This window comes from Saimiri boliviensis, chromosome 7 (assembly GCF_048565385.1).
Source record: "Saimiri boliviensis isolate mSaiBol1 chromosome 7, mSaiBol1.pri, whole genome shotgun sequence".
Lineage (NCBI taxonomy): Eukaryota > Metazoa > Chordata > Mammalia > Primates > Cebidae > Saimiri > Saimiri boliviensis.
In genome coordinates, this window is record NC_133455.1 from 10,004,282 (window position 1) to 10,028,611 (window position 24,330).

Below are 24,330 nucleotides of genomic sequence, written 5' to 3' on the forward strand. Positions count from 1 at the left end.
TCATGGTGGTACTGTCACTACCACCCGGGCCTGGCTCCGTGGGGTTTCTCATGTGGGAACAGGTCTGCTAAGCCTCTGTCCCCCACCACCCATGTTTGTGGACTGAGAAGAGCGACGCAGGCCCTGGGCAGGAGGAACAGGACCTGGATAGGTCGAACGGGCAGCTCCAGGCCGGCCATTCTCCCCAGCCCCCGGCCTCAGCAAGAGCAGCTGGGCCCAAGCCACAGGCTGGTCTGAGGCTGGCAGGCCTCGCAGGGCAGGGAGCTGGCTCCCGGGGCAGTGCAGCGCTCCTGCGCCTTCTCCCTGGACGCCCCTGTGTTCTCGCACCCGGCACCTGAGCAGTGGACATCCAATTAGGGTCTACTGTGGAATTTCCTCCGTGAGAAAAGCCAGCCCAGGGAGCTGAGGGGCCCTTCCTGGTGGGACCCTCAGATGGGGCCTGAGGGGCTGGGCCAGGCAGCCTTTGGGCCACCCCTGGCCCCTAGCACGGTGCTGGCCCCCTTTCATACACAGGGCCCATTGTATTGGACCCGCCCAGGCAGGCGTCCTGAGCCCTGCTCCCTGCAGTCAGGGAGGAGCTGCAGTCCCATCTCAAGGAACCAGGACCTGAGGAAAAGCGCACAGGCTCTGGTGGGCCTGACCCTGAGGGCTGCCCGGCCACTCACCCCCAGCCCTCAGCTCCTTCCTTGAACAAACAAATCCACCAACTGTGAGAAGCCATGGCTGTGTCACGCCCCCACCGAGGTGGAACACTTGCCATGACAGAAACGATGACAGGAAGGATCCTGAGTGCCCAGCCCCTGCCAGGCACGGGGCACTCGCCTCCTAGCAACAGCCCAGGGAAGTGGTAATGATCCCATTTTCCTGGTGAGGAAACTGAGGCACAGAACGCTTATATACTTGTCTGTACAGCTAATTAGGACAAAGGCAGGGTTCAAAGCCAGGTCTGTGTGACTCCCCAACCTGTGTCCCTAGTGAATCTGAACAGCCCCCAGGCAGCTCCTTCCGTGGGGAGGGGCTTCTGGGGCAGGAGGCAGGGGCTGTGACTTTGCCCAGCTCAGCCCCAAGCAGCCAGGCAAGCAGCTGTCACAAGCCAGACGGGTCTGTCTCCAGGCTCTGTAACCCCATCCCCAGCTGCCGACACCAGAGCTGCCACCTGGTTCAGAAGATTCCTGGCAGGAAGGGTGGAGCTAAAGTGACTCATGAAGACCTGGCGGGAGAGGCTATGGACACACAGATTCGGGGTTTCTTCTGATATGAGGAAACCCCAGGACGGGGCTGAGATATGGACCCTAGAAGCAGAGAACACATTCTGGGGGAATGGGCCACCCTCTCCTCTTTGCGAGGAAAGACATAGTGAGGCCAAGGTGCAGCCACCCTGTGGCCCTAGGCCCCAGATGCCCACGCAGCAGAGCTCCAGCCCCCCACACCTGGCACCCTCACACCCTCCTGTGGCCACCCTGCTGAAATCTGCACCTCCTGGACTGACGGTCTTTGAGGGCCAGGTGCCCTCAGACAGGGGCGTGTTTCCTTATTTATCACCCTCTCCCCTCACCCAGCAGTCAGCAACGTGAGGGGAAGATCAGCCTATGGGTGCTGCTGAACCCCAGCTCCTCAGTGGTGCCTGGCACAAAAATGGCTTTCATGGCAGGAGAGAGACCCAGGAATGCGGCATGACGGGGCGTGTCTTGGGCACACGGCATGGGGCATGGTCTGCTGTGCGCCTGGGCCTCGGTGCTGCCTGCTCCCCGCACTGGCGGCAGGGGACAGGATCCGTGGCAGCAGGGCCCTCCCGGGCAGGGTGCCGGCTGGCTCTGGGAACACAGCCCCGTTGTGTCTAAGGCGGGCAGATGTGTGCACCGGGCTTGGGGCCCCACACAAGGAGGCACAGTGCTTGCACAGTGGGAGTCTGTGGCCACTCTGTGGGCCTCGGCTCTGACCAGGCGGCAGCAGCTAAGCCCTGGCCCAGGAGAAGCCTGGACAGGTCCCAGTGATGTCCCACTTACTCACCTGCCTGCCTCCTGCTGGGCCTCCCTTGACAAAGTGGCTCTAGGGGTCTGAGGGGGCCGCAGTGGTGTGGGCACTCGGGCTCACTCCGGTGAAATCTACACCGGGCATCCTTGGCACAGCTCTGCCCTGAGGCTTACAGTCCCGAGGCAGGTCCAACTACCAACAATACTTGGTTCTGGGTCCTGAGGTTCTAGCATGCCACCCTCATACCTGCCAAGTTGGATGAATGTGTTCTCCCCATTTTGAAGGTGGGGAAACTGCAGAGTGCCATGGGAGGGAGAGGGCTGCCCAGGCCCATCCCTGGGTTCTCTCCAGCCTGCATTTGTGCCCGGTGCACCAGAACAACCCCAGTAGCTCTGACACAGGCCAGAGGCAAGAGGTCAGCTGCCACAGAGATACCCCTTTAGGGGAGCACAGCCTTTGAGGAGTGGAAGGGATTGATCATGGACCTCAGGTCAGGGTGGAAAAGCCCAGTGCTAGAGAAAGGAAGATCATAAGGACACATGGGACTGCCCCAGGGTCTGTCTGCTACTTAGCACCCACAGCTCCCATCCAGCTCCCATCCAGCTCCCAAGAAGGGGCCTCACGCAGAGCCTGGCAGAGCAGTTTCTGCATAGCTGTGAGTGGCTGTGGGGCCAGGGCTATGCAGGGGATGCCAAATGTGTAGCACGAGAGCATGAGGAGGGGGATGCAGTTCTTCCCACTGCTGGGCACATCAGGGAGGGGTATCTCGCTGGGTCAGGGGAAGTCTCTGGAGTAAGCAGGACAGAAGCAATAATGGAGGCAGTGGCACACACCTGTAATCCCAGCATTTTGGGAGGCTGAGGTGGGAGGATCACTTGAGCCCAGGAGTTCAAGGCCAGTCTAGCAAGACCCCATCTTTACCAAAAATAATTTAAAATTTAGCTGGGTGTAGTGGTGCATGGTTGTAGTCCCCTGATACTTGGAAGGCTGAGAATTGCTTGGGTCCAGGAGTTCCAGGCTGCAGTGAGCCATGACAGCACCACTGTACTCCAGCCTGGGTGGCAGAGACCCTGTCTCTAAAAGCTAAAATAAAAATAATAGGCCAAGTGTGGTGGCTCTTGCCTGTAATCCCGGCACTTTGGAGACCAAGGCAGGTGGGTCACTTGAGGCCCGGAGTTCGAGACCAGGCTGGCCAACGTGGTGAAACCCTGTCTCTACTAAAAATACAAAAATTAGCCAGGCGTGATGGTGCATGCCTGTAATCCCAGCTACTGAGGAAGCTGAGGCAAAGAATCGCTTGAACCCGAGATGCAGAGGCTGCAGTGAGCCGAGATCGTGCCATTGCACTCCAGCCTGGGCGACAGAGCAAAACTCCATCTCAAACAAAACAAAATACAAAACAATAATAGAGAGTTCCACGGCAGCCATGAGACACCCTGGGGAAGGGAGCTGGAGGGTCCACGGAGACAGTAGAGCGGGCAGAGTGAGGTCAGCTCCTGCCTACCTCCACAGACCCAGCAGCTTTTCCGGTCTGGAAAAATCCTCGGAGTCCACACCCACGCCCCAGGAGCCACCTGCTCACAACTGAGTCTGCTATTATCCTGCCCAGTGCCAGCAGCAGGAAGGGCCTGACCTTTAAGGGCAGAGAGTGGGAAAAGCTCAGGAGGACCCAGGGGCCCAGGGGGCAGGTGAGGCTCTGCAGATACACTCAGGATCGCCGGCATGGCCAAGCGGCTAAGAACACACTCTGTATCATAAGGCCAGCAGACAGTTCTCAATAACCTATTAATAAAGTCATTTTTATTGAGCTCAGCCTTGTGCTGAGCCCTGAGCAGAGAGCACTGTTCTGGTGTTGGCTCATTCATGCTCAGAAGGAAACTTGGAGCAGGTGGACAGAGGAGGACCCTGAGGCTGGAGGAGGTTATCCACCCGCCCAAGGTCACACATAATAAAAATGTGGCAGGGCCGGGCACGGTGGCTCAAGCCTGTAATCCCAGCACTTTGGGAGGCCGAGGCGGGTGGATCACAAGGTCAAGAGATCGAGACCATCCTGGCCAACATGGTGAAACCCCGTCTCTACTAAAAATACAAAAAATCAGCTGGGCATGGTGGCGCGTGCCTGTAATCCCAGCTACTCAGGAGGCTGAGGCAGGAGAATTGCCTGAACCCAGGAGGCGGAGGTTGCGGTGAGCCGAGATCGCGCCATTGCACTCCAGCCTGGGTAACAAGAGCAGAACTCCGTCTCAAAAAAAAAAAAAAAAAAAAAAAAAAAATGTGGCTGAGCGCTTGCTGCATGCTGGGCGCTGTTCTGAGCACCCTCCATGTTGACTCAGTCCTCGCATAACCCTCCAGGGTTAAACCTGCAGCAGGAGGGAGGCCCGAACAGCTGCCCGAGGGCCCCCAGCTATTAAGAGTGGGCAGGACCCATGGCAGTCTGCGGGTCAGAGATGGACCCCAAGGCCCCTCCCTGGGCTGCACGGCCTTCACAGTTCTGGGGGCAGGAGGAGGGCCGGGTGCGGGAGAAGTGTGTCAACGTAGACATCCTTATTGTCCCACCACAGGAATCGCGCTTCCCAAGGGCTTCTAACATGCCTCCCAATTGGCAGTGGGCTCTGGATCAGGAGTAGTTCAAATCCCGGGTAACAAAGGCCTTGGGGCTGGCAGAGCCAAGGGGCCTTCCCCTGCCCCCATCCCTTGGGACGAGGGCATCTGCCTCTGGGCTGTGGCCTGCAGCTCAGTCCAGTGGCCAGGGGAGCCCAAGCCCTCAGGACATACCTGCCCTGCTTCCAGGAACAATCAGGCCAGACAGGGCCTGCTGGCTCATGAGCGGCCCAGAGCTGAAACTCACAGGGCACACCCCAGCGAGCATCTCAGTGAATGCTGTTTCAGGAAAGGGGAGATCAGGGTGAGGCAGGTGACACTCCTGAGAGGCTCCTGGCCCAGGCCTGATGTGGACTCCAGACGGAAATAAGATCTCAGGGATGGACACTGTCAGCAAAATCAGGCAAGTGAGCTGGGAGGCTTCAGGTAGAGGCCCAGGAGGCTCCAGAGTTGTCTGTCCACCAATTATACTGTCCCCACCTCCAACCCCTGAATACAGGGACTTCCTTCCTGTTCTCTCTCCAGGCCTAAACCAACATCTGGCTGTCAGCAAATCCCCACTGGGCAAATGGAAGGGTGAACACTCGAAGAACAAGAGCTCTTTCAAACACAAGTACTGGACGACTTCAGGGCAGTGAGTCTCCTTCTCCAGCTAATAATTTGTCCACGAGAGCTGCATAGTAAAAGTAACTATAAAACAATTTCTATTTTTAAAATCAACCCTGAAATGAATCAGACGTAAGCCTCCTTGTGCTGTTATCATGATGCCTAACAGCGGCACTTGGCAGGGACGAGAACGTTCTTCAGAGAGCTAGGGCACTGGATGCTGGCAGAGTGGTGGGTTATTTTGCTTTAGCATTTCTAAAGAGTTGGGTGAAGGACAGAGAGAGCTCATTCAAATGCATTTGCCCCCTCAAAGGCCATTGATGAGAGCAAACACAGGGTTTCTATAGCTGAGGCCAGGATACGGCCACATGCAAAGCAGCGAGGTGTACAGCTGGGTCAGCTCCGGCAGACAGGAAGTCAGGGGCAACTGCTCTGCTCTATTTCACCTGTACCTCCCCTCATTCGCACTCAGGCCTGCTTGGTCCTGGCCTCTCCGTCACTTCACCATTTAGGAAAGCTCCGAAGCGGGGACATGAGAGCCCAGGCTCCCCAGAATGCGGGTTACAATGTTGTAGCTTGACCCCCTGCCACCTCTGCCCCAGGCTGCGTGGGTAACACCCAGGTGCAGGAGGACTGTTCCTGCATCACTCCTCTGCCAGGCTGGCTCTGGAAGTGACAGGCAGCCAGCTCGTGCAGTTTTGTTGTTCTGCGCCTTGGTGACATCACCTCACAAACCCATCTGTCCCAAAGCCAGGGGGCTGAGTCACCCCCAGGGAGACGAACCTACTGCAGTTTGAGGATCACGTTTATTTCAGCAAGAGAAAAAATAATCCCGCCCCAACTAAACTTTTCTCCAGGGCTCAGTCATTCCCTAGAGTGGATAGCCATGAGCCGTTCAGGCCTCATCAAGAGAACAGCATCAAAGAAGGGAGACCACCTGCCCTTGGGCACCCACTCATCCAGCCACTTACGAAGCCCAGCCTGAGGACCCCAGGGTAGGTGGCTGATGTAGGTCTGAGCAGTTGCTCAGGGAGCTCGGCGAGGTGGTGACACATTCCTGCTTCTCAGGTGAGCGTGGTCTTCACATGCGCCCACCCCACATCTGTCTGCTTCCTCCCGCTCTGCTGGGCCAGCCACGGCGTGTCAGGGCAGATGGGAAGCAGTGCAAATAATGTCATAAGGACTGGGCAGCACAGTGAGGCTCGGGCAGGACGGCAGCTGGTGGAGGAGGTGATATTCAGGCATCGCAGATTACCAAGTGGGGCGGGGGGCGGGTAAGGGTGTCGCCGACAGAGCAGCCAAGGCATCTCAGGTTAGCCGGCTGGGCGTCCCTGTCCCTCGGCCAAGCAGGCCTGGACTCCACTCAGAGGCTTTCCACTTCAAGCTGCTGGGATCCAGTGGCCAGCTAGCTTTCACTCAGCGCTGGCTGGGAGGCTGGAGTCCGGGCCAGGTCAGAGAAGGGGCCTCGTTTGCGCCTGTCCCTATTCAGAAGGGCGCGTAGTTCTGCCAGGCAAGGCTTCTGCTGGCTTGGCATACACCTTCTGGGGCTGTCACCCCCCAGAATATCCTCCCACCCTGGAGAGCCTTTGTGATGTTGCACCTCTGGGCTCATTCTTCCAGGGGAGGGCTGTTCCCCACCTGGCCGAGTCCCCCAAGCCCTGTGCAGAGCACTTCTCTCCCCAACCGTCCCAGCACACAAGGCTTACAGATAATCTAAGGGCACTGGGCAGAGTCCAACAGGGAGCTTGTTTCTCTTTCAGCCCAGCCTGCTCTTCTGAACACAACATACCAGTGAACATTCACTACAAACGGCATTCACTACAGGCCAGGCACTGTGAATGCCTGAAAATCTTTACAACCCCTCCAGGAGTTACGTACTATTATTGCCCCCATTTTGTAGATATGGAAACTGAGGCACAGCTGTAAAGGGACAGAGCCAGGAGCTGAACCTGAAGCCTTGCTCTTGACTGCCCTGCCATTGCACACATGGCTGCAGTTCGCATCTCTCCACCTCTTGGAGGGGACAAAGATGACTGGGACCTTCCTGGAGCATACCCCAAAGCTACAGGTACAGGCCAAATGATAAGACAGCAAGTGGCCTTCATGAATGTGTCATGGGTGTCAAAGCACATCAGAGACAAGGAGGGGAGGTTAGGGATGGGCAGCCCCTTTGAACCCCAACCTAGACCAAGAAGCAGCCTCTGGAACAGCTCCGCCAGGGAGATGTACAGCCCAGGGGTCAGAAAGTCAGCAGCCTGCTGGGCATCAGCATGAGGGCATCACCATGTGGGCTGATGGGGTGGAACCAAGCAGAGGATGTCATGGCATGAGACAGAAGTGTGCATGCCCAGAAAGAACCAGCTCAATGCCCATGCCACACTGCGGGCAAATCACTCCTAGACACCTAGACATTGTCCTTTTCTACAAACCACCGGGTGATTCTAACACTTGTACTGTCTGGAACAGCAGCCACTGGCTAGTGTGGCTGTGAGTATTGGAAAGGTGAGTCCAGACTGAGATGAGCTGTTGAGTGTCCTATACACACCTATTTCCAAGATTTAGTAGGAGAAAAAGAACGTAAATTATCCCATTCACTTTTTTTTTTTTTTTTTGAGATGGAGTCTTACTCACTGCAACTTCTGCCTCCCGGGTTCAAGTGATTTTTATGCCTCAGCCTCCCAAGTAGCTGGGACCACAGGTGCATGCCACCATGCCCAGCTAACTTTTTCTGTGTATTTTTAGTAGAGACAGAGTTTCACAATGTTAGTCAAGATGGTCTCGATCTCCTGACCTCATGATCTGCCTGCCTCAGCCTCTCAAAGTGCTGGGATTACAGGCATGAGCCACCGCATCCGGCCCCCATTCCTAATTTTTATTGTGATTACATGTTGAAAGGGTTATATTTTGGATATACTGGGTTAAATAAAATATGCAATTATAGTTAATTTCACCTGTTTCTGTTGACTTTTCTAGTAGTTACTACATAATCTAAACGTACACACGTGGCTTGCCTCTGGTTCCTACTGGGGAGCCGTGTTCTACTATGCGCTGGGGCTGAGAAGACCCAGATGTCAATAAATGTTAATGTTTACAGGATTTTGGTTTCATGGGGGATGCCGAGCACGTATCTCACCGACCTGGAAAACTGGATCTATGAACTGTTTCCACATATTGCTCCCCAGACAATCCCTGCCCCACGGGAACCCCTCATACTTGGGTAGTTTTATGTCTACAATTAATGCTCACCCGCCAGGCTTGGCTCACTGAGCAGTGGCCGGAGACCTTGCAATGTAGTAAAGAGTTTCTCTCATCTTAACCTGAGAGGAATCTTCTGGGCTTGATCTCCATCCTCTGGCCTGCAGGGGAAACTGAGGCCCAGTGAAGCAGAAGGGTTCATAGATCAGGAAAAGGCAGGACTCCCCGTGAGCATTTCAAGAACTCCTGTGTTCTTCTCCATAATAGCTTCGAAGATGCTTTCTTCTCTAGATTTTAAACTTTTCAGCAGGGGAGGGAAGGGAGAAAGCCGGGTGGCCGAGTATCTGCTGAACCCCTGCTATGCCCTAGGTGCTGTTTCATGTTTACATACTTGATGTATCAGTTCCTTATGGCTGCCCTAACAAATCACCACAAACTCAGTGGCTTACAACAGCACAAATCTATCATCTCCCAGTTCTAGAGGTCAGAAGTCTAAAACAGGTCTCACAGGACTAAAAGCAAAGTGTCAGAAAGCCTGTGTTTTATCCCGGAGGCTCTAGGGAAGAATTAATTTCCTTGCCTTTTCCAAGTTATAGAGGATGTCCATACTCTCTGGCTAGTGGCTGCTTCCCAGCAACAGGCAGCAGAGTCTTTCTCACACTGCCTTACTCAGACCTCCTCTCCTGCCTCCCTCGTCCACATTTAAAGTCCTTTGTGATTACGCTGAGCCCACCTGGTAACCGAGGAGAATCACCCCATCTCAAGGACCATCTCAGCTGATAAGAAACCCTAATTCTATCTGCAATGGCTTACTCAGTCATTAACATGTTCACAGGTTCCAGCTACCACACAGTCTCTCCCTTATACCTTATACCAGCCCTATAAGATAGATGGAACGATCTGTATTTTTTTTCAGACAAGGACACAGATTTATGAGTTAATCTGCAGCTTGCCCAGGGACATAGGCTAGAACCTAGGTCTACCTGCCTACTAGTGCCTTTATGATACCACACCCTCTTTTCTTTTTTTTTTTTAACCACACCCTCTTTTTAAATGATACTGGCAGTTTTTCAGGTTCCACATACAGGCATGCTGTATTTTGTAGTATTCTAATTCAGAATACAACAGCAACAAGACAATAAAGTTTGTCACCTCTGTTTTGAAAAGGTTTTTTTTTTTTTTTTTTTTTTTTTTTTACCAAAGGGTCTAAAGTCATGGGGAAGAAAAGCATACACTGGTTTTCTGGACACTCCCCTGGGATTATATACACATACCATGCAACAACCACAGGCACCAGCTCCCAGCAGGCACATCATCGCCTCCCTTCAAACTCCTGAGTGCTAACCTCAGAGACATTTGCAAACAGGGTGTGTCCTGTCAAAAAAGCTCACACGAAGGCAATTCTCTTCCTCCTGACCCGGGAGCCCAGGGGAGGAAAGGAGGCTGGCAGGCTAGTGAAGATTTAAATTCTAAGCCAGCCTAGTGCTCCTGCACAGCAACAGTGCTGTGGTCACTGCAAGACAGGCAGCGTATTACAAAGGAAGCCAGGTCCCTGGACTGGATGTGCTATTTTCTGTCCTGAAGGAGACACGGAAGTAGCAACCTCAGCTCTCCAGGTCCTTTTCCAGCATGGGGCCTGGCTGCTGGCTCACTTGATTATTTCTGGGAATGATCTAATTAAATATTAACCACGTACAAAACCTCGTTCTTACAAAACCTCAGTAAGTCACTGCGAAGATGAGCAAACCCAGACAATGGACACAAACTCCATTTTTCCAGAAAAGGGACCCTGGAATGGGTGAGTCCTGTGAGATTCACCCATGACAAAGTTATTCATTGTATATGACCCTCTGAGATTCACCCATGACAAAGTTATTCATTGCATGTGACCCTCTAAGCCTTTGAGAAAAATCCAGAGCAAAATAACAGGCACTGTGGCTCATGCCAGTAATCCCAACACTTTGGCAGAGGTGAGGCAGGTGGATAGCCTGAGGTCAGGAGTTCAAGACCAGCCTGGCCAGCATGGTGAAATAACATCTCTACTAAAAATACAAAAATTAGCTGGCCGTGGTGGCGCATGCCTGTAGTCCCAGCTACTTGAGAGGTTGAGGCAAGAGAATCGCTTGAACCCAGCAAACAGAGGTTTCAGTGAGCCAAGATCACGCCACTGCCCTCCAGCCTGTCGACAGAGCGAGACTCTGTCTCCAAAAATAAAAAAACCACACACAAAAATTAGCCAGGTGTGGGGGCACACGCTTTGTAGTTCCAGCCATTCAAGAGGCTGAGGCAGAAGAATTACTTGAACCCGGGAGATGGAGGTTGCAGTGAGCCGAGATCATGCCACTGCACTCTAGCCTGGGCAACAGTCTGTAAGACTCTGTCTAAAACAAAAACAAAAACAAAACAAAACAAAACAAAACAAAAATCCTCCACCTTCCTGTGTATCAAACAAACCACCAAAATGTGTGGTCCTGTATCAGATTCTCTCTTTGACACTCAAGAAGTTTGCCCTTGGCTTCTTATTTAAGCGTAAGATCAATGAATTTGGTCCTTCACATTCCATCTCCTCCATGTAGCAATCAGACCTCTTTATACCTCAAGAGCACGAGAAAAATCTAAAACTCAGCGAATAAACAGTTTCTTACAACATCCAGATCTGTCTGTCAACTAAAGTTTTCTATGATCTACAAGTTACTGGCACAATTAATTATGTATTGATGACTTTAAATTAAATGCCGTACTTTACAATGAAGGGCTATCGGGGCTGAACCAGATGATGGTGATGATGATCACAAGGATAAATTGATAATTTGCGGCCAGGTGGGTTCCAGCACTTGGCATTTCTAAAGCCTTGATATCCTCAGGATTTATTATCGCTTTCAGGGTCAATCCCAAGCACAAAGGCTATAAGGTCTTGCTGCGTTCTCTCTCATTTCAAAACGAAAGTTGTTGTAAAGTGCATTTGCTAATTAGATGTGAAGGCAACCGCAGAAGTCAGGGCTCTCCGCAAGGACAAGTGGGACGGAACTTGCAAATAGCCACAAATGCAAATGTCACCAACCTGCTTTAGCTAGGGGTGGGAGGGGTCCTCTGGCTTCCTTTATCTCTGGAGTAAAATTTTTCAGCCATTTCAGTCTTGGTTGACTTATTTTGGCAAATAAACAAGAATGCCCCCCTCCGCCGCCCATCCCCCAAGCCTGAGACTATTTCAAGAGTTTGTCAAACACAAAGCAACAGGAAACCAGAAACGCAGCAACGTCTCCGTCGCGGGTCCCCGGCACAAACACAAGCACAAAAGGCACACCCGCGCCTTATTTAATTTCTAAAGTCTTCCCAGGATAGGCATCATCTGGGAGAGACGCAGGCGTGGGAGGCGCAGGAAGGGAGCCCCAGGAAGTTTCTGTCTGTCGGGCGCCGGTGTTTAATGAGGGGGTGTGCACCTATTTATACGTGGGCTGCGCTCCGGCAAACAAGTCTGGCGACATACGAGAAGCTTTTCACCCAGCAAATAATAGGAGACTGTGCAGCCCTGGGAAACCACTCACGAGAGAAGGAAGCTGGGAGTTTAAGGAATTTCCTTTAAGGAAACTGCCCGTGGGGGCATCAGTTTCAGGGGGTGGGAGACCGCGGCAGGAGCCGGCAATCAGCGGTACCGAAGGGCGGAGACCCAGAGTCGGAACGCGCCGGCCCCGGGAGCACCTGGACCCCCGGCCCCCTCGGCCCCCCGCGCGCTGGGCCCGCGCACACCTAACCCCGGCCCCATCTCGGTCCCCGGTCCCACCTCCGTCCCGGGCCCATCTCGGTCCCCGGCCCCACCTCCGTCCCCGGCCCCATCTCGGTCCCCGGTCCCACCTCCGTCCCGGGCCCCCTCAGCCCCGGCGCCTCTGGGCCCGAGCGCCCGGCGGGAGCGGGGAGCGCGGCTTCCGGTTCACCTGCGCGCCGGGCGGCTCGGGCCGCGGAGGCCGGAGGGGGGCGGCCGCGGAGCTCCCGGAGCGCCCAGGCGGACCCAGGCCCTGCTCCCGCGCGCTCCCCTGCCCCTGCCCGGCGCCTCCCGGGCCCCAGCGGTTCGCGCGCGAGTGAACAGGGACGCCGCCCGCCGCCCGCCGCCCGCTCGCCTGGGTCTTGTCGAACTGCTCGCGCTCGGCCTCCAGGCTGTGGCCCGGCCTGCGGCTCAGCACCCGCGCCGGCACGTTCTTGATGCTGTTCATCCTGCCGCCACCGACCGCTCCCGCTCGGCTCCGTCCGCGCGACTCGGCGCCTCACTGCCGGGCAGCCCCTGCCTAGGCACCTCGAGGCCGCCGCGCCGCACCCGGGCCCGCCCGCCGGGGAGGAGCCCGCCTCGCCCCGCCCGCTGCGCGCCCCGCCCACTGCGCCCGCAAACGCCGTGCCCGCCCCCAACTCCAGGGCGCGCCCCTCCCCCGCACACCTCCAACCCACCCCCCGCGACCCCGGGACACGCCCTTCCCCCCCACGCCCCCAGACCCCGACCCGCGGCGACCCCGGCACACGCTCCGCCCCACACACACCTCCAACCCCACCCCCCTCACCAGATTGGGGCACAGGCCAAACGCCCCCAGCTCCTCCCCACCTCTAATCCCCTCCCTAAACCCGGAGAAGAGGGGAGGGGGAGGCGGAATCCCTCCCTCCGGTAGGGACCCCGGCCAATTCCCTCCCCTCTCCTTCCCCGAACTCACTAAGTCTTGTCTACACCAGGGCAAGATTTGGTTAATTGGAGAAAATCTGGCCTCCATGAGTCTGGTCCGTGGCAGCACAGACAAGCTTCTTTTTTGTCCTTGTTGGTCTTAATGTATGTGTCAAAACGCACACAATGACACTCTCCCCTCTTTGTGCATCTCCGACGTAGCTGCAGCTGTTATCCTCGCGGGGATGCAGGATGCATTTCCAGAGACGCAGCCGGCTCCGCAACCCGACACCTCGCCAGCGCCAGGGACAATGGGAGCTGAGGCCAGGCGGAATTAGGCTGGGACAGAAGGCGAGCGGATCTGAACGACAAAGTACACCAAGGAGGTGCCGCCGGGGGTGGCACGAGGTTTTTTAAAAAACATTATTATTATTGGCTTCCCCTTAAAATTACTGGTTACAAGACTGAAGTAAAAAAATAAAAGCCCAGAGTCCTCCCTAACCATAGCTCTCAGATGAGTATTTTGTTTCTACTATTTCCCTTTCCTATCAGAATGCAGGTGTGGAATCGTGCGTAAAGATCCCTTGCTTTTGAAGGGGGACAGATCACCTACCGTAAGAAGGAAAATGATGCCCACATAAGCTTGACCCTGTCTCCCTGGTGAGACTGTAACCTGTCTGAGACCAGGGACCCTTTTCTTTAACCTGAGTCTTCACCCTCCAGCCCAATAGCTAGAGCTGACCCCAAAATGTACATTTGCCAAGGCTCTCTCACTCCATCAAAAGGAGAAATTAATCCTGTTTTCTCTAATTCCAATCACTAAAATCTTCTTTACCAGAACAACAATAAAATCACAATAGCTAATACGTATTGAATGCTTATTATTTGACAGACACTGGGCTAAACCCTTTACATGTAAAGGGTTTTTAATCCTCTGCAACTTGGTCAATAGCTGTGGTGAAATAAAGACCATAGTAAAGGGGTTTCTTTGCTGTACTCCAGCTGTTTATCACACTCCTATTTCCACATGGAACAAAAGTGGTTTTCCTGTGACCCTTCACGCATACACAGCGTCCCTTTTCAACCAGGCAACAGCCCTGTTGGGTCTAGCACATCTGCCACAGTGACTTCCCATTAGCAACAGGCTCTTTAAATAATCATAGCGTCTATTACTGTGCCAGGCACCAGGCTCAACATTTGTTAAAGAGTGTCTCACTTAGTCTTCTTTCAAGTTGTTTGTGTATGAGGCTGGGCACAGCGGCTCACGCCTGTAATCTGAGCACTTTGGGAGGCCGAGGCAGGAGGATCACTTGAGCTCAGGAGTTCAAGACCAGCCTGGGCAACACGATGAAACCCCATCTCTACCAAAAAATACCAAAAAACTTAGCTGGCATGGTGGTGCACCTGTAGTCCCAGCTACTCAGGAGACTGAGGTGGGAGGATCACTTACACCTGTGAGGTGGAGGTTGCAGTAAGCTGAGATCACGCTGCACTCCAGCCTGGGGCAACAGAGTGAAATCCTGTCCCAAAATAAATAAATAATAATAAAGCATCAACAGCTTTATTTATTTATTTATTTATTTATTTATTTATTTATTTAGACAGGGTCTGGCTCCGTTACCCAGGCCGGAATGCCATGGCATAATCGTAACTCATGGCAATCTCTGCCTCCTGGGCTCAAGTGATCCTCTCACCTCGACCTCCTAAGGAGCTGGGACTACAGGCACACACCACTATGCCCAGCTAATTTTAAAATTTTCTTTGTAGAGACAGAGTCTTGCTATGTTGCCCAGACTGAGCTCAAGTGAATTTGCCCACCTTGAAAGTGCTGGGATTACAGGCTGAAGCCACTGCATCTGGCCTCTTGATATTTTTACAGACCAACAGACAAGCTCGGGCTCAGAGAGTTTAGCCCAGGTTCACACAACTGGTAAACTGTGCGTTCGGGATCCAGACCCAGATGTGCCGGATTTCAAAGCCAGTGCTCGCAACACCCATGCCATTTGTATTACATTTTGTGGCCAGTGACTCATCACTGTACTACCTCGGGCTTGCTGTTTGGGACCCGAGAGCATTCTCCTAATAAATCTCTAAGGAATTGTATTTTATGTGCTTGTAGGTAAGATTTGGAGCTATTAGAGGGCCACTGTGTCTTACTCAGTTTCATACACTCAGTGCCTAGCGGGGCACCTGGCACAGAGCAATGTTCAATAAATGTGTGTGAAATGAAGAGCTGAAAAAGTGAGTAAACAAATAGAAAAAAAAAAAAAAAAGAACAAAAGAGAAAGAAAAAAGAAAAAAAAAAAAACCCCCCCAAAAAAATACCCCATCTTTTGGTATACTTCAACATACAGCTTATTTCACCAAAGAGCATTACTGGGGACAAAAAGATGCAGACTTCCCCACTCTTTTGTTTGTTTTTGTTTTTGAGACAGGGTCCCCCTCTGTCGTCCAGGCTGAAGTGCAGTGGCACGATCTCAGCTCACTGCAACCTTCACCTCCCGGGTTCATGTGATTCTCCTGCCTCAGTCTCCTGAATAGCTGGGATTACAAGCATGTGCCACCACAGCCTGGCTAATTTTTGTATTTTTAATAGAGACAGGGTTTTACCTTATTGGTCAAGCTGGTCTCAAACTCCCAACCTTAGATGATCTACCCATCTAGGCTTCCCAAAGTGCTGGGATTACAGGCATGAGTCACAGCACCTGGCCCAAACTTCCCCACTCTTAATTGTTCTGGTTCATGTCTCTCTCTGATATCTTCAGGCAGGTCTATTGGCCCTGTCACTGATCGGCTTTTTTTTTTTTTTTTTTTTTTTTTTTTTGATATAGGGTCTTGCTCTGTCACGCAGGCTGGAGTGCAGTGGCTGGATTATGGTTTACTGCAGCCTCAACCTTCTGGGCTCAAGTCAGCCTCCCACCTCAGCCTTCCAAAGTGCTGGCATTACAGGCAGGAGGCACTGCTCTGGATCTGAGATTCTTCATGCCATCAGAATCAGGGTCCCGTTTTGGTGTATCTCAAGGGCTGTTGAATTCCTGCTCACCCCTATTATGAAAGCAAAGCATTTGGAATAGAAATGAGACCTCGTTTTAAGGAAAAATCCAAGACACACAGGAGTGTTTACATCATCTGGCCGGCATGGTATGCTGCCACACCTGCACTGCCTCATTGACTCGTCTGCATGATCTGGCCCAGCCTCTGTCCCTGGCTTCATCTTGCACCATCCTGGCCCATCAGGTCCCAGATTCGTCATGCTCCCTCCCACCTCAGAGCCTTTGGACATGCTGTTCCTACTGCCTGGAATTCTCTTCTGCTTCCTGTTCGCCCTACTTAGCATCACTTGTCTTTAACTCTTGGCTCCGGTGTCACTTCTTCAGGGAAGTGTTCCCTGAACACTCTGCCCTTCACCTGAGTCCCTATGATAAGCTGTCATCATATCTCAAAGCTTTCTTTCATAGCGCTAACCAGTCTTTCGTGACCTATTTATGGGATTCTTGGTCTGTCTCTACCACTAGATTGTCTGCTTTGCTCACTGTTGTGTCTCCAGTAGCCAGCAAAGCACCTACTGTGTGCTCGAAATTCTTTGGTTCTTTTTTCGTTGGGTTTCTTAAGCATGCATCTGGCTGAGAACCCAGACGTCAGTCATCCTTTAGAGGACTGATTCATGTACACTCTTCATTCAATCAACATCTCTCAGAGACATTCTGGGTGTTTTTTGTTTGTTTGTTTGTTTGTTTGTTTGTTTGAGACAGAGTCTTGCTCTATCGCCCAGAACTGGAGTGCAGTGGCTCTATCTCAGCTCACTGCATCCTCTGCTTCCCAGGTTCAAGTGATTCTTGTGCCTCAGCCTCCTGAATAGCCGGAATTACAGGTGCCTGCCACCACACCCGGCTAATTTTTGTATTTTTAATAGAGAGGTAGTTTCACCATGTTGGCCAGGCTGGTCTCGAACTCCTGACCTCAAATGATCTGCGCCTAGGCCTCTCAAAGTGCTGGGATTACAGGCATGAGCCACTGTGCCTGGCTCCATTCTGGTTTTTAAACTTCCTTGTTGACTGCAGTCTTGATGAATGTGTCTGGTTTCTTATTTTGATCTTATTCACTCCGTTCTTTACCACACAGGAAGTTGCTAAGATTATTCTGTTGAAGGCTTTGGATAATGCACTTTCCTGCAATGTGTCCTAACAAAATCGTCATCAAACAGTTCAAGAGAAACAAAGGTACACCACTGGAAACCCACCACCCAACTACAGGTGTCAAACCACACAAAGCCACAAAAGAAAACTCCAGAATCAGTTTGCCAGAACATAGCAAGGTTGAGTCTTCAGCCGCCTTCCTGAAATGTATGGAGCTAACCCTATCCCACACAGCCAAGAAATTCTATGCATTCTATTGGTACTTTTGGGGTAAAACTGTTTTTAGTGTTTATGTATTATCTTAATTCAAAATTTTTTGTCTTTGGGTTTTCTTTTTTCTTTTTTAGACAGAGTCTCACTCTGTCACCCAGGCTGGAGTGCAGAGGTGTGATCTCGGCTCACTGAAACCTCTACCTCCCAGGTTCAAGCGATTCTCCTGACTCAGCCTCCTGAGTAGCCGGGATTTACAGGTGTGTACCACCATGCCTGGCTATTTTTTGTATTTTCAGTAGAGATAGGGTTTCACCATGTTGGTCAGGCTGGTCTCGAATTCCTGAGTTCACGATCTGCCCGCCTCAGCCTCCCAAAGTGCTATGCCCAGCTGGGTATTTCTATTTCTGTTTTAAAAAATCTGTTCACTGGCCAGGAGCAGTGACTCACACCTATAATCCCAGCACTTTGGGAGGCTAAAGTGGGCAGATCACTTGAGCTCAGGAGTTTGAGACCATCCTGGGCAACATGGTGAAACCCCATCTCTTCAAAATAAATACATAAATCATCTGTTCACAGGCCAAGTGCGTGCTGTGGCTCATGCCTATAATCCCAAGAGCTTTGGGAGGCCAAGGTGAGAGGACTGCTTGAGGCCAGGAGTTCGAGACCAGCTTGGCCAGCATGGTGAAACACTGTCTTTATGAAAAATAAAATATTTGACCAGGCACAGTGGCTCACGCCTGTAATCTCGGCACTTTGGGAGGCCGAGGTCGGCAGATTACCTGAGGTCAGGAATTCAAGACCAGCCTGGCCAACATGGCAAAACCGTGTCTCTACTAAAAATACGAAAATTAGCCAGGTGTGGTAGGTTGCGCCTGTGGTCCCAGCTACTCAAGAGCCTACTTGGGAGAAGAATCTCTTGAACTGGGAGGCAGAGGTTGCAGTGAGCTGAGATCATGCCACCGTAGTTCAGTCTGGGTGACAGAGCAAGACTCCATCTCAAAAAAAAAAAAAAAAAAAAAAAAAAATTAGCCAGGCATGGTAGTACATGCCTGTGGTCCTAGCTACTTGAGAGGCTGAAGCAGGAGAATCACTTGAGCCCAAGAGTTTGAGGCTACAGTGAGCTATGATGGTGCCACTGCCCTCCAGCCTGGGTGACAGCATGAGACCCCGTCACTAAAAGTAAAATAATTTTTTAAAAAGTCTGTTCATGGATTCTAAAAATAACCCTAAAAGAGCTCAGTCTTTTCAATGCTGAGATCATTCCTGGCAGGCTGATTGTAGTATAATTCATCTGCCTCCTCTTCGGATGTGTTGATCTTAAGAATGTCGGTGATAAAACATAAATGCTAAATCTAGTTTTATCTTGTAACTATTTCAAATATGCTATGGGACTGCCTCTCTGCATCCATTAAAGTACAGAAAAAAAAAAAAAAGGAGACTGCCTCTCTAACAGAAATTGCTCAAACCTTAGGTGAGGAGCTACCTGCACTCGGTGTTCACTGCAGCCAAGAGGTGGAAGCAATCTAAACACCCATCAGCACTTGAGTGGATGAAGAAGTGCGGGGTTTCGTCATGTTGGCCAGGCTGGTCTCAAACTCCTGACTTCAAGTGGTCCACTTGCCTTGCCCTGCAAAAGTGCTAGGATTACAGGCATAAGCCACCGCGCCTGGCCGAGATTTCTCATTGTTGAATTTCATATAGAACAATAAGGTGGTGGGATACAAGAGGTGTTACAGGTACTATAATTCTATGAGCTAAAATACATTTAGCCATAAAATCCTGTTTAATTATTTTCTTTTTTTCTTTCTTTTTTGAGACACAGTCTCGCTCTGTCGCCAGGCACCAGGCTGGAGTGCAGTGGTGCGATCTCGGCTCACTGCAACCTCCGCCTCCCAGGTTCAAGCAATTCTCTTGCCTCAGCCTCCCGAGTAGCTGGGACGACAGGCGCGTGACACCACATTTAGCTAATTTTTTTTTTTTTTTTTTTTAGACGGAGTTTCGCTCTTGTTGCCCAGGCTGGAGTGCAATGGCGCCATCTCGGCTCACCGCAACCTCTGCCTCCTGGGTTCAGGCAATTCTCCTATCTCAGCCTCCTGAGTAGCTGGGATTACAGGCACGTGCCACCATGCCCAGCTAATTTTTTGTATTTTTAGTAGAGACGGGGTTTCACCACGTTGACCAGATGGTCTCGATCTCTCGACCTCGTGATCCACCCGCCTCAGCCTCCCAAAGTGCTGGGATTACAGGCTTGAGCCACCGCGCCCGGCTAATTTTTTGTATTTTTTAGTAGAGATGGGGTTTCACTAAGTTGGCCAGGATGGTCTCCATCTCTTGATCTCGTGGTCCGCCCACCTCAGCCTCCCCAAAGTGCTGGGATTACAGGTGTGAGCCACGTGCCCAGCCTGTTTAATTATTTTCACATCCTTTAGTTCCCTGAAATTCTCCTATTTAGCATCTATTCAGTGTTGCCTTCACCAGGCAAGTTAATGTGCAGCCATGAACCTATCATAAGAAGGAGGAGAAAATTTAATATTTTGATTCTTAGATTGGAAGTCAGCCTCCCAAAGGACATTTTAGGTTTCTACTTGGCAGGCGGCGGTTCCGAATCAACTATACCTTTCTCAGTTTTGCTGTGGACGGCCCAGCCTGAGGGAGAAAGCGCGCATTGATAAAGAGCATAACCAAACCTCACCCAACTTCTCTTTTCAGCACCCTCATTGAGAAGGCTAAACGGGGTGGCTCTTCCCCGCTCATGAAAATCATCTCTGAAGTAACACTGAAACCTGTTAACAAAGGGGCATTTATTCAGTACAATAGAACTTTGATATCTGCAATGCTTAAAAAAATACATTCCCATTCCTGAGGAAATTAACTTGCCAGGTTCAGTTTAAAGCGATGGACCTTCCTTATTTTACTCCTGTGAAATGAAAAGAAACCAAGGAAACATATTTTTTCTTTAGTATTAAAAATATCTTTTATTGACTGAAGCTGATCAATTCTTTCAGAAAAGACAGAGGCACAGAGTATATTCTTTAAAAAATTAAATTACTTTACAAGTTAAAACGGAAGTGCTTTTAGTCTTTAGGATTCTTAAAAATGCATATAAAACTTGATCTGCCAGCAAGCTTTTGTTTGTGTAAGTAGGTGAGACTGCTATAGACCCAGGAAGACGGGGCTCTGCTCAGCTTGGGACGGAAAGACCTTGAGTAACCAAGGAGCTATTTTCCAGTCACATTTTATTTCAAAGCACTTTACGTCTATTTACACAGCAAAGTCAAGAGCTAAAACCATGAGAGAATACTATTTCTCAAATATTTTGACCTGACTCTGATAAGCTATTGTTTATAATTTAAATTTGTATGCACAGTTTTTTTAAAAATCAGAGAGTTAAAACAGCACTTTATATGCAGGGGTTCTTTCTCTATTTGATGTTTACACTTTTAAAGAACTTCTCTAGTAATTAACTGTCATCTGTATCTTTAGAGAGAAGTCTTTGTCATTCTTAGCATAATTCCAAGTTTGTATATGTACAATAAGGTCTAATTTCTTACACAGGAAAATATTTCTGCACAAAAATGGTTAACTTGAAAATAAACAAAGTGTAGATGTTTAAAAATTAACCTTTCTGCTTCTGCTCTGCGTTTGAATTAAGTGTTGTTTGTGAAGAACTGCAATCCTCTGTTAGTTTTACAGTTAAGTATGCATTCGGTATTAGCGTCTGCTTTCTGCCTTCCGCAAAGATGAGAAACCTGCTTTTGGATGAAGAAACATGACATTAACAAAATACAATCAATTAACATTGGAGAGTGTGCTATAAGTTCTGGCATCTAAAATGTTAACTATACATCCTGATTTTCATCAACATCAGGACATGCAACATATTATAAATATGAAAACTCAGCAGAGAGAGGGAGAGGGAGAAAAGGGGAGGGATGGGGGTGGGGATGGTGCTGCTCAGGCTTCCTGCTTCCCCAGAGTCTTTGATACGATGTTATGCTTACCTTGAAAAGACCTGAAATGCCTGTACCCTTTAGTTTATGAAACTGGGTTCTGAAGAAACTGCATATGAAATGCAGGTTTGATAGAAGTAAACACAAATCCAGAAAGTGCTTCCTGGGTCAATAAGCGTTTTTATGAAGCTTTTACCCCATGTGAAACTTTTATAAAGCTTTACCCCATGTAAAGACTTCTTGGCCAGGCCCGGTGGGTCACACCTTTAATCCCAGCACTTTGGGAGGCCAAGGTGGGTCTATCACTTGCACTCAGGAGTTCGAGACCAGCCTGGCCAACATGGCAAAATCCTGTCTCTACTAAAAATACCAAAAAAATTAGTCAGGCATGGTGGTGCACACCTGTAATACCAGCTGCCTGGGAGGCTGAGGCAGGAGAATTACTTGAATCTAGCAGGTAGAGGTTGCAGGGAGCTGAGATTGTACCACTGTACTCCAGCCTGGGCAACAGAGCAAGACTCCATCTCGAAAAACAAAAAGAAAAAAAAAGACTTCTTTCCGGACAGACACTCAGATGAAATGCTGAAACGTTGATTCTGATTTTTTTTTTAAGCTAAAATTTTTTTCTAATAAGTTATTTGATTAATAGTTTTTGGAGAACAGGTGGTGTTTGGTTACATGGGTAAGTACTTCAGTGGTGATTTCTGAGATGCTGGTGTGTTCATCAGCTGAGCGGTGTGCTCTGCACCCAATGTGTGGTCTTTTATCCCTCACCCATCTTCCCATCCTTCCCTGAGGTGCCAGAGCCCATTGTATCATGGTTATGCCTTTGCATCCTCATAGCTTAGTTCCCACTTACACGTGAGAACATACGATGTTTGGTTTTCCATTCCTGAGTTACTTATTTTAGAATGACGGTCTCCAATCCCATCCCGGTTGCTGCAGATGACATTATTTCATTCCTTTTTATGGCTGAGTAGTATTCCATGGTACACATGTATCACATTTTCTTTTCTTTTTTTTTTCTTTTGTAGATAGAGTCTCACTCTGTTGCCCAAGCTGGAGTGCAGTGGCACAATTCTGGGATTACAGGCGTGTGCCACCACACCCAGCTAATGTCTGTATTTTTAGTACAGACAGGGTTTCACTATGTTGGCCAGGCTGGTCTCGAACTCCCAACCGTGGGTAACAACTCCCCCATGGGCACCAAGGAAGGAGAACTGTGCAGACCCCAGGCACAATTAGTGCCTGAAGTATAATTCACTGCTTATTTATATCTAGCTTATATATATAATCATACTTAGTCCCATATAATCTTTCTATATAATCATATAATGGATGTAGTCAGAGCTGTACTGACACATTTAGTGCTGATTTATATAATCCTTCTATATAACCATATAGTAGTTTGTAGTAGGAGGAATGCCTAGAGCAGTCACAGAACAGGAGCAGTACATGAGAAAACAGCCAGACCAGGACAAGAACCAAAGACCCACACGGTGGCATCCCTGCCTGAAAGGGCATATGCTGTATGGCAGGCTTGGAGCAAGAACCTCTTCTCCTGATAAAGGAGTTGTAATACCTTGCACCCAGTTCTGGTGGAAAGTAGGCCTCAGGCCTGAAATCCTGCAAATAACCAAGGGAGAAGAACTCCTCTGGTGTGACCAGTCACAGCAGTTGCACACCCAGTCAGTCCTTTCTCGCTTCTGTGCTAGCTCAAATCATCCTCCCATAAATATCTTAAGAGAAGAGCACAGGTCTGTCAGCTCCCACTGCACTGGATAACAGTTATCCTTCTATTAAAAACCCTTTGAAGTCTCCAGCCCCCAGATAAGAAGTGTTGCGCACAACACCTGTTGCACACAGCCCACCTCCTTGCCTCAGTGACCTAATGGGGGTGGACCCCTTTTCTGTACATGACCCTCTACTACTGCACATGGCACGGCCCCCTACTGTGCACGGCCCACCTCTCTCCCAGATGACATAATGGGGTGGCCCCTTCGATTGTGACTCATATGATTACGTATGCCCTATCACTAAGCCTATAGATGATGACCTCACCTACAACCCTTTCCCCTGCTTGTACCCAATAAATACAGATGCTTCTGGGCCAGTCTCTGCTCATAAGTGGCGTGGCCCCCAGAGGCCAGCTGCTCCTCACCAGTTCTTCAGTGTCCTGTCTCTTTACTTCTCAGACCCTGCACCTCAGCACAGCATAAAGGACACCCCACGACCCTGTGGGACCAACAGCCCTACACCTGACCTCAGGTGATCCACCTGCCTTGGCCTCCGAAAGTGCTAGGATTACAGGAATGAGCCACCATGCCCTGCCCATATACCACATTTTCTTTATCCATTAGTTGATTGATGGGCATCTGCACCGGTTCCGTATTTTTGCAATTTTGAATTGTAGTGCTATAAACGTGTGTGTACAAATATCTTTTTCATATAATGACTACTTTTCCTCCAGGTAGATACCTGAAAGTAGGATTGCTGGATCAAATGGTAGTTCTAATTTTAGTTCTTTAAGGATAATCTCCACACTGTTTTCCACAGTGGTTGTACTAGTTTACATTCCCACCAGCAGTGTAGACATGTTCCCTATTCTCCACATCCATGCCAACATCTATTATTTCTTGATTTTTAAATTACGGCCATTCTTGCTTGAGTAAGGTGGTATCGCATGGAGGTTTTGATTTGCAATTCCTGATCACTGGTGATGTTGAGCATCTTTTCATATCAGATTCTGATTTTTAAAGCTGTGTCTATGTATTCATTCCCTAGATTTAAAATTCTAGGTATTGAGAATGATAGCTTGTTTTACAAGCGACAAGGTCTCACTCTGTTCCCAGGCTGACGTGCAGGAGAACAGGAACTTTTTGATCTGCATTTCACTTGCAAGTAATTGACATTTTACTCTGATTAAATTTAGAAGGTATGTATACATTGGTCGAGCAAAAGAGAAAGTATTGCACGTCAAATGCCTGGCCTTGACTCCACATTATCAATGTTC

General features: G+C 50.1%; 1 protein-coding gene across 5 annotated transcripts in view; it reads right to left on the reverse strand.

The window, feature by feature from the left end:
• Positions 1 to 13,332, reverse strand: part of HIP1R (huntingtin interacting protein 1 related) — a 34,759-nt gene extending 21,427 nt beyond the window's left edge. For 2 of the 5 annotated variants that reach the window (XM_074402109.1, XM_010342763.3), the window contains exon 1: positions 13,071 to 13,332. In XM_074402109.1, the coding sequence (XP_074258210.1) occupies positions 13,071 to 13,127 (57 nt within the window). In that variant the 5' untranslated portion in view covers positions 13,128 to 13,332. Of the gene's footprint in view, positions 1 to 12,491; positions 12,719 to 13,070 lie in introns of those variants that run through there. The other 3 variants (XM_039471733.2, XM_039471734.2, XM_039471732.2) reach the window with 2 other exon arrangements.
• Positions 13,333 to 24,330: the final 10,998 nt, after the last annotated feature.